This window comes from Lissotriton helveticus, chromosome 2_1 (genome assembly GCF_964261635.1).
Source record: "Lissotriton helveticus chromosome 2_1, aLisHel1.1, whole genome shotgun sequence".
NCBI lineage: Eukaryota > Metazoa > Chordata > Amphibia > Caudata > Salamandridae > Lissotriton > Lissotriton helveticus.
In genome coordinates this window covers 1,192,326,332-1,192,341,905 of record NC_136059.1, presented here as the reverse complement: position 1 = coordinate 1,192,341,905, position 15,574 = coordinate 1,192,326,332, and the positions used below count along the sequence as shown (strand labels likewise).

Genomic DNA, 15,574 nt, shown 5'->3' with positions numbered 1-15,574 from the left:
CGTTTACCCTATTCTTCCTGTTGTTCCTATTTGTTGCCATTTTTCATGGAATAAACCTTGCTCGAGCCTGGAACCGCATTCTCTTCCTTGCCCCATTCGATATGTAAAAGATTCCCATCTCAGTGTGGCGCACGCAAAGTGTCTTGTGTCAAGGTCTCTGCCATACTGGCACTCATCCAGTGGCAGCTCATTCTTCTGGCATCTGTGTTGAGGACAGAATGATACTTCAACACTCTAGTGTACATGCTACACTCCAATCAGAAGACTGCCATGTTGGAAGCAGGCCACTATCATCAAACAGACCTTCTGCACTCATTACCAGACTGAAAATACAGTAACACTTTGTTGCCACAAATTATTAGCAAACCAGATACAATGAGAGTTGTGCTCTGTAAGGCAGGACGACATTCACCCTCATTGAAATTTGTACAATAATGTCTATGTTGAAACCGGTCTAGGTTTGTTAATGTTTCTGTGCCTAGCGAGCCTGGCCTAGCATTTTGGGTTGGACTGTTGTGCTGGAGCAGACCATATGACTGATCTCTGTCTGTAGTGGCATAGTGGTAAAAAAAATTGTACGCTGCAATGTGTTTTGAGAAATTGCCAGCAGCTTAAACATGTGCAGCCCCCTCCCCCCCCCCACACACACACACATTTGTGTTTTCCTTATTACTTTTCGGTTTCAAGTTAATTCTCTGCCACCTCCCCCCCCCCCCCCCCCCCATGAAACTCACAGTGCACCAGGACACAGACTCCACCTCAGCTTGTGTTTTTGCCCTACATGTAAGTTTAAGAGGGAAGATGTGAAGGGCTACCAATTCTTCGAACTAGAGTAAGGGAAGATAAGAATCAGTATGGCAAGTATCGCGTGTGTTGCATGAGCTTGCATCTGGGAAATGAGTAGGGCACGTGTGAATCGACAGCACTACAAGCTGCAAATTGATAGTTACTGGTAAGACATTTTTTTCGTTTGCAGCATGTATAGATGTAGATGACATGCTTTGTATGGACCAGTGATACTCAAAGTACGGCCCGGGGGCAGCATCCGGCCCTCCTGACCTCTATATGCTGCTCCCTGAGCAGCAGCAGCACTGAGCTGGTGTTTACTCGACTCAGCACTAACATTAAAAAAATTAAATAAAGTGATGGGTTTCACCCATGAATTTAGAAACGTTCATGCTTCCCACCCTGCCAAGAATGTCATTAGTGATTACAACCAAGCACAGGAGATGGTTTTGTACAGCACGCATCCTGAAGTCATGTATTTCGAGGTCCTCTTATATGTGATAATGAAGAAAAAGGAGGGAAATTGAAATAAAACAGTTGCCCAGGGTCACACAATTTGGTCAAGTGGAGAAGCTGGTGTTCTTCCCTCGTTTTCTGGTTTCACATTGCTCAATTAAGTTCAGCCAGTGGATATACATGCTTCACTTCCTCTACACCCACTTTACACCCACGTCCCCCACTGGCAGCAGTGCGACCCTCGGTCACACCAAAAACCAAACTTTGCGGCCCCCGGGAAAATGTTTACAAGTACCCATGGTATAGACTAACAAAAGCAGCACCTCTGCCCTGAAAAGGTACCTTCCGAGCAAGAACAGAAGGCCTGCGAAACAGTGTATTGAAGACAGTTTGTCCCACTTGCGTTCCTTGGCAGTGCATGAATCTCCCCACAATAATGTTTAGTTAATGTCTAGCTAGCATACCAAGAAGCTGCTGTGCAGATGTCTGCTAAAGACATTTTGTCTAGAAAGGCCAGTTGCATGTGCCCGAGGCATGGAGGGTAATGTGTGCCTGGCTTAATCATAACAAATTTAGATGCTCTTCACAAACCACCTGGCTGTGCCAGAATAGTTAGGGGGGTTTGCCAGGGTGAGCTGCGTAAAACCAATAAACAGTTGCTTGGTCTTTCTAATAGAATTGGAGTAATCAACATAGTACATAAGAGCTCTTGAAAGATCTCTCATATGTAAGGCCTTATCCGCAACTCAATGCTGGTAGGAGGGAAAAAAGAAAAAGAATAGACGGGTTGGCATGAAATGGCGAGACAACGTTTCATAAGAAATGAGGTACTAAAGGTTTTTAACCCCATACCCCCCCCCCCCCAGGCAAAGCTTGCAGTTTACTTACCCAGTTTACGGAAGTGATAGTAACAATGAAAGCCACTTTACAGGAAAGAAAATTCAGGGAATATTAGTGGGATGATTCACAAAGAGGCGGCCCCATAAGCCCGTTAAGGATAATGTTAAGGTTGAATGAAGGAATAGATGGTAACCTATGGCAGTGGCATAGTTATAGAGAGCCAAGGTGGTACGCCTTTGGCGGCACTTTTTTGGGGGGCAACGGAGGTGAGCAAGTCGTGTCTGTCAACTACCACCACCCCCCTGTACCCTGAGCCCAAGTCGGATGCCGGCCGATCGGCAGATCCCAGATGTCCCCAGACCAAGTCGTCCACCGGCTACCACCCTCCCACCCAGAAACTAATTCTGAAGGCACGCTAATAGAAGAGTAGGCCAGCCCTGGCTTTTGTAAGTCTAACAAATAACAAACAGTGTTTGTACTGTGCCTTTCAAAACCTGTATGTTCATGCCCTTCAATAGGCGACCCACGAACACTGGTTGTTCTAAGCTGGCCGGTGCACTCACTTCACGCTAGTGGCCGCCTAATACGACAGCGGACGGGACACTTTTCCACAACACCACTGCAATCCGGGACACTTTTCCACAACACCACTGCCATCCGCAATTCCTTACCATACCCCAATAGCAATATCCGCCATGTTGGAATTGGCTCAGCGCATATGGGGCCACAGACCCGAGAAAAACCGAATCCTCCCGCAGCCAGCGCCGGGGAAACATGTGGACGCCATGACCCATATACACCGAGGCGGCATGGACACTCCCGACACCTGCCCGAATCAACACTGCCCGGCCATAATACAGAATACGTACGCTTCGCTCTGCCCACCCGCCTGTTTGTACCCGTACACGCACAATAATTCGATGCACCTCGTGGCTTTCCCCGCATGCATGTAAACGTCTCCGTGTCCCCGAAATCCGACTCCACAATCTAGCAACCTTACTCCACTTGACTAAATATCAACAACCAAGTTGCACAATTAAGAGCCACCCCTGCGCCCAGCACCGACTGTTTGTCATCATAACCCCCCAGCCGGTCGGATGTTTCTCTTGAGTTTCAACTTTCTTTCAAATCGAAATAAACTTACATTTGAATTGAACTCTTTCTAAAGTCTATAATCAACTACATTTTGGGACATTCTGGTGGGAAAATGAAGGCAATAGTGAAAACTGCTTGCATTTTAATGAATTAGATCTGAAAGCCACATGAATCAATTAAAACCTTAAAGTTTCCATGAGAAAAACATGTCGCTGTGTCTTTGACATAGTTCACTTGTACGCAGTCATGCGTAATGTACAGTGTGACTCACAGACAACATACGCTGTGAGGGAAGATGCGATACATTCTGCACTTTAATCATCAGATTATCTAATACAAAGCTTGCTGCTAGAGCCAGCATAAAACATGTGTTTTGGAACAGTCTCAAAGTAGGAACACGATCTAACTTTACTGTCAGAGCAAAGTTATTTGTTCCTGCAATACAATCTTTCACACTTCACAGGCACGGAGAATTAATCACGTAATGTTGCGCGTCTACCGAGACTCGAACCCGGATCCTCAGCTCCGCGGTCGACCGCCATAACTGTTAGGCCACCTTCTCTCCCTGAAAAACCAACCACAATGGAGGTAAACACTGCACACGCTAAGGGGCACTCCGCGCCATGCCCTCGACCTCGCTAGACACATAGCGATGCTACCCCTTAATTGACTAAAGCTCTCCTGCCCATCATAGTCAATTGCACAGGCGGATTCCTGTTCACGACAAGGAGCCAGAATCCATGCACCTAAATTGCCTATAGTAGCCGACTTCCGAGCAGACTGGCTGACTCGGCTGTAAGTCGTGTTGGTGACCCGCGGACCAGGGGCACTCGGGCCAACAGCCTGTCCTAGTAAACTTCGTGCAGAGGAGGAACGTGCGCGCCGCTGCTACCCATCCTTGCCGTGTATCCTATTCATTTGCAAACTGATCGTTTGCGAAGACGTTGTAAAGCGTCGCTGCTACCCATCCCCTTATGGGGATGAAATGTCCACCCCGCCTACCTAAACCTAGTCTGATCTTTCCCACCGTTGGACACCGCTTGACAAACGCTGCTCGCGGGAGACAAGATCCACGCGGCCCCTTTCACACGACCCTGAAAATTAGTCCACCGTTGGACACTGCCTTACAAACGCTGCTCGCGGGAGACAAGATCAACGCGGCCCCTTTCACACAACCCTGAAAATTCGTCCGGACGATTAAACAGCCTCTAACAGATGCAGCACCCTCGATGAACACGGCCTGACCAAACATCCCGTGCACGCTCTCCCTCGCTCCCCAGGCCCCCAAACTGCTGCTCGGCATCGGGTACACCCAACGTCCCCAAAACTTCCGCTCTTTGCCCCTACCGCTCTGTGCCCCTCTACAATCAAAACACGTCGATGGGAAATGCCCCTCTATAATCAAAAACGCCTGCAATCGGGCTCACGAACACAGCACTCACCGCAAAACACGTCGATGGGGAACAAACCGACGCAAGACCAACGTGGCAGGACAGCGCAGAGCAGCCACGTCGCGGGAGAGAAAGGCCGAGCCTAGCTGCTGGCCAGGTATATACCTTGGGAGCGCCCTCCCCCGTCCACAAGGAGCCCTCCCCATTGGCTATTGGCCGGGGGGGCGGCACCGGGGGACGCGCTGCAGGCTGCGCTCGCCAGATGTATGGGACTAGGGCGCTGTCCCCCCATACTCCCCTTCGTGTCGTGGTGCCAGCGGCAAAGCACTTTCATTTGATACCAAAACATGCTCGAGTTGACGGTATCCTCGCTTCCCGTAAGATTTTCATACACTACTCTGGACTGTGCAAATGGACAAATTGTAGGTTTTCACCTGCCAAATCACAAGGTTCAGGGCCATGGGATCTGGATGCTGCATTGGTCTCTTGTGTGAATGGACATAACGGGAAGGTAGGGAGAACCAAGTCTGTCTCGCCCAAGTGCGAGTATAGGTGCCTGGCACATTTTTTCTGATCACAAATGTAATCTGTGAGAGCTGGGAAAAAAGTATATGTAAATATACCTGACCATCTGATCAGTAGAGCACTGTATTGTGACAGTGGGCTCGGTTACCTGTTTTGTCACTTTGGCCTAGATGTAGGTAATAGCAAATTACCGAATGGTAAATACCGTATTTTACTGATTCTGTATTCACTATTCGGTAATTGCTATGTAGGTAAAAAATTCGGTAAAAATACAGAATCGGTATGATTCGGTATTTACCGATTCTGTAATTACAGAATCGATATTTGTCATTGATTCCTATGGGCCTTGAAGCCCATAGAATTCAATGGCAGATACCGATTCGGTAATTACCGAATCAGTAAAAATACCGAATTTACAAGGGGGACAGGGTGTCACTTTGACACCCTGTTGCACCCCTGTTTCTGGCTTGTGTGCCATGTGACACACACACATGCCCTTAGTGCATGTCTGTGTGCCACATGGCACAGGTGTACATGCACAGATGTGCATGTACACAGGAATTCGTTATTTACCATGGAATAGTATTCCATGGTAAATAACGATTCGGTAAGGGCCTGTGGCACTGATTACAGTGCCACCTACATATTGATTTACAGAATCGGTAAATTTACCGATTCGGTATATTACCGACTCTGTATATTTACTGAATTGGTAAAATTACCGATTCTGTAAATCAATGGCCCCCTACATTACAAATCCCAAATACTGGTCGGTAACGGCCGAAATCGGCCGTTACCGACCGGTATTTGGCGAGCTACATCTGGTCCTTTGTGTTCTCATGTGTGGCGAACAGTTTGTTGGTTTGCCCCAATACAGGAAGTAGTGATTGAGCACCCTTGGGTTTACCTGTTATGCATCCCTGGCTTCCTGCCACATGTAGTGCTAATAGGCTCTCTTTAACCCTACCCAGGAGCAGAAGCACAAACATCTGGGGATTTTTGGACTGTGTTTGGGCCTCTTCTCCCACATCTTAAGTAAGGGTTCTTACTTTCTCTAGGTGAAGGGGCTTGAACAGTTGAGTGGAGGAGTGGTGGAAAAGGTGGTTTCAGCCCTATGGCTTTTCCATGACTGGAAGGACTGGTGGGGAGCACTGAGCAGTGTGCAGTTACCCCATCCCTTGGTAATGTAGGTGGGGGCCTAGACTTCCCAACCATATCCCAAAAAAATTAGTAAGAAGGGAAGAGAGCGAGTAAGCCACATGGGCTGGTGGAGAGGTCAGTAAAGGGAAGGTGTAGAAGATCACAAGCTGGCATAGGACTTAGATCCCTTTCCTCAAGCCATTTCCCAAAGCAAAGCACCCTTTCACCACCTACCATGTAAGGATAACCAAACACAACATTCTATAGATTCTGGGCCTCATTTGGATCTCAACAGACTTGTTACTCATTCACAAGAGTGATGGATATCCCGTCCACCAAAATATAAATCCCATATTATCCTATGGGATTTATATTTCGGCGGACAGGATATCCGTCAGCGATGTGACAGAGTAGCCCGTCAGCCAAGATCTAAGTCAGGGCCTATGTCATTGTTTGGATTGTATGTCTGTGGCAACATAGTTGTTTTCCGCTGCAAACCTTTGTTTTTTGGTGTAGTAATTTCCTGAATTTTTACTGGTGTGACATGCGACTAGCCCATGTTTTATGTTTTTTAGACTCCCCTACATCTGGCAGTCCTAACTAACCAGGCTGACATAGTGGAGAATCTAGTGTCGGCTGGCGCTGATATTGCCCTCCTCGATCGCCATGGGAACTCGGCCTTACATCTTGCTGCCAAAGAAGGAAAGGCAGACATCTTGGAAATCCTTCTCAAACACAAGAATATAGCCAAGATCATCGACCTTCCCAATGGGGATGGTATGTGGCCTTTTATGCCAATAAATGTTCGTCACTGTGTAGTTCCTGCTGCGTATACTTTCTTTGTGATCTATTTTTTATTTTTCTATGTTGCAGATGTTTGATGAAAACCTCAGTTTTTGGGTTCTTTGATTTCTTCAAACAACTATCCAAATCTATAACGGTTAAAAAGTTGCAGCTACTCTGGAAAGTTCCATTTGTGCACATTAAGGCATGTAAGGGGTGTTTAATAACACAGGCTTAAAAAGCATGTCTTGCTGTAACAGTAAACAGAAAAGAGGAGAAATGCTTGATAACCTCATTTAACTAGGATTTACAGTACAGGTAGTCTTACCTTTTGCTGATCAATTTCCGCAACGGTAGGTGGGATTTCTGAGAATTCTAGTCAGTTATCTAAGATCCAATGGGGTTGAGGCTTCTTTTTCATGTTCAATCCCTTCATGACTTCTGTACAGCTTTCATCTGCCAACTCTGACCCTTAACCCCGTTCCTCTCTTTTTGTTATCTTTATTTCGATCAGAACTACCCACTGTTGTTTCAGTCTTTCTAAATTAGATCAGGGTGGATTCCCTTCTGTGAGCCCACTCATCCACCACTTTTCTGTTTTTCTCTCCCATCACCATTTCCTGTTGGTGGTTTAAGCTTCACCCAGGACTTCCTCACAGTATTGGCACTATTCCATTCCTATTTAACTGGCCATTTGTGAGCACACAGATTACCAGCATTCTTCTGGGGCTTGCCAGGTCCTCCTGCAGTTGAGGTGGCATATCCTCCAAGACCAGAAATCAAGCAGTGTTGTTCAGGTGGGCCACAGTAGTGCCGCTAGTCAGCGAGTGCATGCCCGTACTACATGGTACAGCTGGAGGAATTTCGACAAAGCCGCACCTTGGGGCGAATGTCGTGACCTGGTACAGTTAAGTCCAAGTAAAGTACAGAGAAGACCTGTTTTATGGTTACTGAGTAAATACAACTTACCATAGACCACAGATACAAAAAAGGACATAGACATCTCAGAGCCCTCTGTATCTCCAAGACCCATGAGCCTTAAGCAACCATGACGCGCCTGTCACTGTAAACCCCTAAAACAACTTCACCAGTGTCTCACAATATATTCACCTACAGATTAGGGACTCCTGTGGCTGGACTGGATCAGTGACTACAACATGGATAATACACTTACTTATCTCTCAAGGCAGCCTCTAAGTAAACATAGATTCAGTGGGCTTTGAATGTCACGTATCCAACCATAAGAACTCGGACTGATAAAATGGCAATCTGCATATTTAGAAATTCACACTGAATACAGTGTACAACTTTATGTATATCTGCTGTGCATGAAAAAGTACATGACTTAAACCAGGCATGCAGATCCGCTGAGTGTGATGCGCTATTTATTGCCCTTCTTGAGGGAGGACATGGCCATCATTGCATCGTCTTTCGTAAATGATGGGCCCTCCCTTTAGTCAACAAAGGTAATAAATAGCGAATTATACTCTATGCATCTGCAAGCGTACAATATGTTTATTTGTATTTATGTCTGTGTGTTTTTGAAAGGACAGAGCATTGGATCCACAAATGGTGGACAATCACTATCAAAGAATCAAAATACTGGGACTGGGCGGTTAATAGATGCATAAACAAATTGGTTATTGGGATGGAGAGTTAAAAGTTGAGGTAGAAATACAACCTCAAATCCCTAGAGGCAAAAGTTCAGTAGGTGTGGTAAGCTTTGAATGCTCCTGGAGGTGCTGGGACCTAGAGATGGAATTTCATGGGCTAAGTGAGCCTTGAGCTCTTTGGTGAATGCCAGAGTGGTTGGTGGGGGAGAGATGCTGTTAGGTTTAGGGAGAGCATTCCAGGTCATTTTGGCCAGGAGCGTCTAGGTCTTCTACTAGTACGTTGTACATGGAATCGTGGGGCAAAGAGGTGCTGAGCAGCCGAGCGATAGGTCTTGACTGGACAGAACAGCCTTATATTGCTCCTCGGATCGGCAGGAGGTAGCCCAGGGATTGCCTGGAAGTCAAAACCAGGAACCCGAGAGCCACACTGTTTTGAGCAAGGAGCCAGCTTACATGGTGTGGGTAAGATTAGATGGGAGTGGACCTGTGCAAAGTGAACAGTGTGCTTTTGGCAAGGTTAGTGATGTAGGACCGCGACAGCCGTGGGTAAGAGCGGGGAAGGCCGCCGCCCACAAAACTTGTACCGCCTGGGGTGGACCACCCAATGCCCCTTACCCCTTACTACCCCACTGGGCAAGGTAGATAACTGTCTTGGGGACAGAACACATCCTAAGGGCTACACAGGGAGATGACGTTCAGAATCCGGCAGTGACAGAGCTGTTTTACAAAAAGGAAGTTGATAAGAGTTAGATGATTGGAAGAGGAGATGTCAGATTATTTGTATTTTGAGGAGTTGGAAGCCACCGCTCATCGATTTGATGAAGGTCAGTTTCATTTGGAAGTCAACGTCGGCAGCAAGGTTTCTGGCTGATTGCGAGAATGATAGAGGAATTGATATTGGAAGAAACAGTGATTATTAGCATTGGATGAGGCAAAGAGAATGTTAGTTTTGGCAGGAAATGAAGGGACAACCAGTGTTGCGTTGCTGTGAGAAAGAAGAGGAAGGATCCGAGTTCTCTGATCCTCTCCCTTTTTACACTGTTAGCCTACTCTATTTCCCTTATCTGTTCCCTCTAGGTACACATCCCCCTCTGCAGTTGTATTTCTTGTTCTTCGTATTTCAGCCATGGCATCCCCTAGTTCAGTTCCGTTTACGAGTATCCAGGTTCTATTTCCTTGTTCTCGTGCACCTCCTCTGCCCTTGCTGCATTTACATTTCCACTCTGCCCATTTCTAGTCCTCCTGATTCACTTTTCCTGACCATTAACACCTCCTCCTATACTCTTTGGCTCTTTGGGTCCTTTCTTCCACGCTGCATCGCTACCCTGTAGCTGTAATTAATCTTTTTATAAGGACAGTTGTAGTTTTTGGCACAGGAACTCAAACCTTATTACATTTAGCCTGCTTGTACATCACACTAATAAATATGTGCCAAAGAAACAGGACCTCAATATCTGTGATTTCTTACAATATGCCTGTCAGAGGTGGGATAGACAGATGGAGGGTGGGGTGTGTGAGAAACAGGTCAGCTGAGGATGAGATCTAGTGACCTCAGTTGGCCAAAGCTGACTGGCAGTGGATATTTGTGATTGTGTAGCCAGAGAAGAGTTTGGCTTTGATGTCTACATTGAAGTTTGCAAGCACCCTGAGAAGGCTGGAGAGCACAGGGAATCTAGAATTGTATCTAAGGCTGAAGAATTACCCTAGTGGAACACAATGATGTGACCAGAAATGATGTCAAAATGTATATGCAAGAAGAACAGCAAGCATTCTCCATATGGTCCCAAGATTCTACAAGATTCAATCCTTTGCTTCTAAACATTGGATCTTCCCCTTCTTCTGAAGCATAGACCTAACTAGGTCATGTTTCAAATATGACACAATCACAAATAAGCACTGTGGGCCCAATTCACAAAACTCCCTGACTGAAAATCAAACATTCACTCACCTAGGCATATGCCTTTGTTTGAAGTAAATTTTTGACTTTCATTGAATACTTTAAGAATTCCAGGCGTGATCCTGGGAATCTACAACTGTTGGCGATTATCCAGATCGCTCACGTGCATAGATATCCTGGTGGATATTTCTCTGTGGTAAAATCAAGTTTGAGTGTAAATTCTCATAATTCCTAGAAACTTTAACTTGTAAATGAATGGATTTGTGCATCAAGGTGAAACTTAAGAATGCATACAAATGGCGTCTGTGGCTTTAGACTTGTGTCTGTACATTTGCACTCCTACCTTCGACATTGGAGCGATGATAAACTACCGTTCGAAACGGTGCCAGTGATGACCACACTTTTGCATGTCTGCCCTGTGAAGTGAATGTGTCTTTCTTTGTTTGAAGGATTGAATGGTGTTCACTTGGCAATGATGGCCAACAGCATGCCCTGCCTCAGACTGATAATTGCAGCTCGAGCGGACATCAATGCTCCAGAGCAGAAGTCGGGGCGGACACCGCTGCACCTAGCTGTGGAGCAAGAGAACATCTCCTTGGCGGGCTGCCTTCTGCTTGAGGTGAGCGCCATTTTTTTGTCGAACAAAATCTATGTACTATGTTGTTTTTAGAAACGTGCCACCAAGGTGAGAGCCAAGAATAGATTACCATTTTTGGTAAATCATTTCTGGAACTAATGCATTCTTTGAATGTTTTTTAAACCACAGTTCGAGTTTATAATTAGGGCTCCCAGTTTTATGTGTTTTTTTTTAAACATTTTCGTCTGTATTTATCCATATTTATTTTTCGATCATTTTAGCTGCATTTATCCACATTTTCCTTTGTCGCAAGCAAAAACAGAAGATGCAGCTAGTATTTTTCTATATTTATTTCAATAGGCAATGCGCGCTTGGTTGTTATAGGTTTAGATAGATTTATGTAGATTAGTAAATTGGTTACTGCTTTTAACAAAGAGATCCTTTTGTTACTTGCAGTTAATAAATTGCAGTCCTTCTAATGTAACTCTCACTGTCTAATGCAACACATTACATACATTGATTTACACACATATGATTTATTGTCAATGTATGATGTAAAGTGCTCTGACACCTTGCATTATGGTGAGTAGGGCTATAGCGCTCTAAAAGAAATAAACACAATAGTGGAACTTAAATTGTTATTTGTGTAAATACTGGGACGGACCAACACATCTCACATTCCTACAGTGTGTGCATAACCTTTGGCTCCAGAGACTGAACTAAGTCAAAAGCAGGCATCTCTTAAGTTCCTGTGAAGTGATGAGCTGTGGACATTTGTTTTCCCTCATTTGCTTTTAGGTATGCGTCTTCCTCCTCAACAGCCCCTACCCCCCATAGCTCCCAGCCAGGATACTTAAGCAAAAGGAGGCCTGATGGCCCCTTAATGTCGACCTCTGTTAATGGCTCGAAATTTGATCAGCCCTTTCCCCTTCCTGCACTCAAACAGGCTCGTCTTCTCCTCTCAGACAGCAGCAAAGGTAAACATATTTATTGGCATTTTACCATTTCTATTTATGAATACAGAAGAAATAAAAAAATGTTTCTGTCTGTATTTATATGCAAAAATCCGTTTAAATGGAAAATCAGGAGCCTTTTTTTTATAATACACTAGCATAGTCATAACAGTTCTGCAGTAGAACTAGGTAACCTTGGGAAATATATTGCATCTTTCTGTTACTGTCAAGGCTCACTAAGGAACAGAATATATTGTTTAGTCCCGCTGGAAATCCATCGCTGAAAAAAGTACCCTATAACACACTATCTGAAGGCTGACCGGACTGGTGGTATTGTGTGAGCTAAGACACAATTTGCCTCTGAGCGATGAGGATGTATAAATAGACCAGTGCTCTCAACTTCCCAGAGAAAGAGCATAATTATATAATTTTAAAAAGTCTGAAAAGTTCAAGATGGTACCACACATGCCATCCATGAGCTGCCTCATCATTCAACCAAGGGCACCTAGACAATCTTCCCTAGTCATTCGTTCTCTGCTAAAAAAAACCTGATATATCTGATAAACACATCACATCTCTCTATTACAAACATGAGCATATGTTTCTCCTCTTAATGTAGGTAGATAAGTTCAGACAAAGAAAACAGCCCTAAACATTGCTGTTTAATGTTCTTTTTTTATGGAAGAAAGGCTGGCCAGTGCTCTCAGATGAGAATCCAATTAGTTCTTAAGGGGTTTGCCTTACACCCTGAACTCATGGAACTATTGTAGTGGGATTCAGTTTCTCTCCTGGATTGATCCTACGCTGAGAAATTTGTAGGTGGTTACCTAAGGTACTACTAGCAGGATTTTTTTTTATTGTAAACTAATATTTTATTAGCATATGAATTATACCAACCACACCGCTGTGCACATTTTTATCCTTTTTAAAAAATGTTCTGAACATGTAGGCCAAGTTCCTGTGTCCTTTAATGGCAGCCGCAACATTTCTTCTCATGTTGTGGCCAGTCAATCCAAGAGCGTGCTCCCATGGAACTCACAGGAGCCTCTCGCTCCTGCGGAGGCGAAGCACCCAATGGGACAAAAAGCTCGGCCAATCAGATCGCTCTATCATCTTAAGTTGCAGGCCCGCGGGTACTCCCACGTACCCAACCGTCCAGATATCTATACATTTTGAACCTTCATTTCTCAATTACTACTGAATTTGTTTACACCAAATCACACAAAAAATGCACATTTTCAGGGTAAAGGCCTAGCTTTCTGCCAAATGGTATGCTATTCCGTTCAGCTTTTCTGGTGGTAGCTCTGTTCAGAAATTCCTGTGGAAATTGCGTTTTTAGACCCCTTCCTTTTTCTCGGCCTGTTACTTGACCAATCACCCCAAACTTTCTAAGGAGGAGCCGAGATGGATTCACATTTTTTCATGAGCATTAGGTGCTAACTGGACATTTATAGTTAGGACCTCTTTCCATAGGAAAAGCTGCACGCTGTGGGGGTAGGCCACCTGCGGATGAAGGAGTTCTAACTAGCCCTGCACCAACCCCATGCTGTGCATGGCAATGGACATCTTATGTTAAAACAACCATACAGAACCCCCTCACACAGCCCCAGGGACCGCCACCTCCCTGGGGCTTAATTTCTTTTAAATGCAGGGGGTGTAGACTCCTCCCCATACCCTGCAGCCCCAGCGGCTGCAACCTCCCCAAAGCTTCATTTGCAAATTATGTGGGGATGCTGCAGGGGTGCCACGCGCCCCCCTCCCCTGCGCAGCCTCGGCCCCACCACCTCCCTGGGGCAACTTCTAACAAAGGAGGGGGGCCTGGGACCACCAACACCCCAAGACCAGCTCCTGTTATGTCCCGGGGCGCCCACACCAGGGACATAGCTGTTTGCTAGGGCTTGGCGGGACCTTTACAGTTCCCGCAAAGCCATAGCAAATGGTGCTCCGCTTCTAGCAAGCGAGAGTATAAAAGATGCTCTTGCTTGCTAGAAGCGGTGCACAATTGCTTTTACATACAGGGAGTTGCATGTCAGCTGCTCCTATGTTTAAAAGCAATGCTGGCTCCCATATAAGGCAGCAAGCCGGCAAGGACCGCAGGTCCTTTCGGCTCCCCCATGGTCCTCATCTGTGTTGAGTGGGTGCCCTGGGTCGGACCAGGGCACCCACCTTGGAGGCCGGGGAATGGGGTTCTTGGGCCAAAATCAGCCTGGGAGAGGGCCGCTCGGCCCCACTCCCTTTCATCTTAAATTTGTTTTTCAAATGTAAAAAGTCCGCATTTTGGGGGATGGGGTTCCTGAGGACAAAATATGCCTGATACATTAAAACGTTTAAAAAACGAGCAGCAAGCCACCGGAGGCCCTGCCCCCTTTAAATACCACTCTGAAACACATCTCCTGGTGCGCAACTGGTTGGGGGATGAAGTCCCTTTGGCTGCAGAGGAACCTTGGGGGCCAACTAGCCCTCCTGTTACCTCCAGTAAGTCCCAAACAGCTGGATTGCAGAGAGGACTTCAAGGCCATGCCCCCTTTTTTCAACACTCTGCAAATGGGTCTCCTGGTGCACTGCTGTTTAGGGGATAAAGATCCCTTGGCTCCAAAGGGTTCCTGGGAGCTAACAAGCCCTGCTGTTACCGCCAGTAAGTCCCACACAGTGTGATTGCTGAGAGGTTGTCGGAGGCCCCGCCCCCTTTCTCCACTACTCTGCAAATGCACGGAGTGGGAGTGGCCGTGCAAGAGGTTGTATGGGGGTGTCAATGTTTGTGTGAGTAGTTATGTGGATGATGTAATCAGTGATGTTATCAGTGATGTCACTGACCATGTCATGAGTGATATAATATGTGAGGTTATAAGCAGTGCATTGTGGGGGCATAAGTTTCAGTTAGCTCAGGTAACTATAACTGCTGAATTTCACTGGTTTTGTACAAGGAGAATCTGAGCTTAACTATAGCATCCCTGTTTGCAGTGAATCATTAAATACAATAAATATAAATGCCTTTCAGTAAGCACAGTTTTCTAACTAAATATAAAAAACTGAATTCTAAATCCTACTTTCATATTAATTATCAGTTCTTAGGCAAGTTCTCCTGGGTTTATGGAAGTTTGGCAACTGGATAATACTTATGTTGCCTGTTATCCTTGGCATGTTGAATGTGAAGAATCTTCCTTTTAAGCTTTGATCAAAGGCAAGCTTTCAAGGCTTACTCTTGAAAGAAATGTGTGTGGGGTAGAAAGCATGAATGCTGAAATACAATATGACTCTTCCAGGGGTCTGTGGGGAGCAGGCCTGCATTTAAACTGGGTTATGTGTATGAGGAATGTGTTCTAATGTTGCCATACATGTGTGGTGCCTCTTCTGCAGCAAATGAGTTCAGAAAGTTTTCGGGAGCTGTTTGAGTTTCACTGTTCGTTCAAGAGGTCGCGCACATGTACTTTGTTGCAGGTGTTAGCCACAGCCATTATAAAATGTCTTGTTTTAATCACTAGATGGCAATGCTAGAAGCTATGTGCTGCAAGATTGGG

General features: G+C 45.6%; 1 protein-coding gene across 2 annotated transcripts in view; it reads left to right on the top strand.

Annotated features, from left to right (window-relative positions):
* The window catches only part of NFKB1 (nuclear factor kappa B subunit 1), a 316,199-nt gene that overhangs the window by 266,974 nt on the left and 33,651 nt on the right, over positions 1-15,574 (top strand). For both annotated transcript variants that reach the window (XM_078676072.1, XM_078676073.1), the window contains exons 17-18: positions 6,809-7,010; positions 10,976-11,145. In XM_078676072.1, the coding sequence (XP_078532198.1) occupies positions 6,809-7,010; positions 10,976-11,145 (372 nt within the window). The remainder of the gene's footprint in view (positions 1-6,808; positions 7,011-10,975; positions 11,146-15,574) is intronic.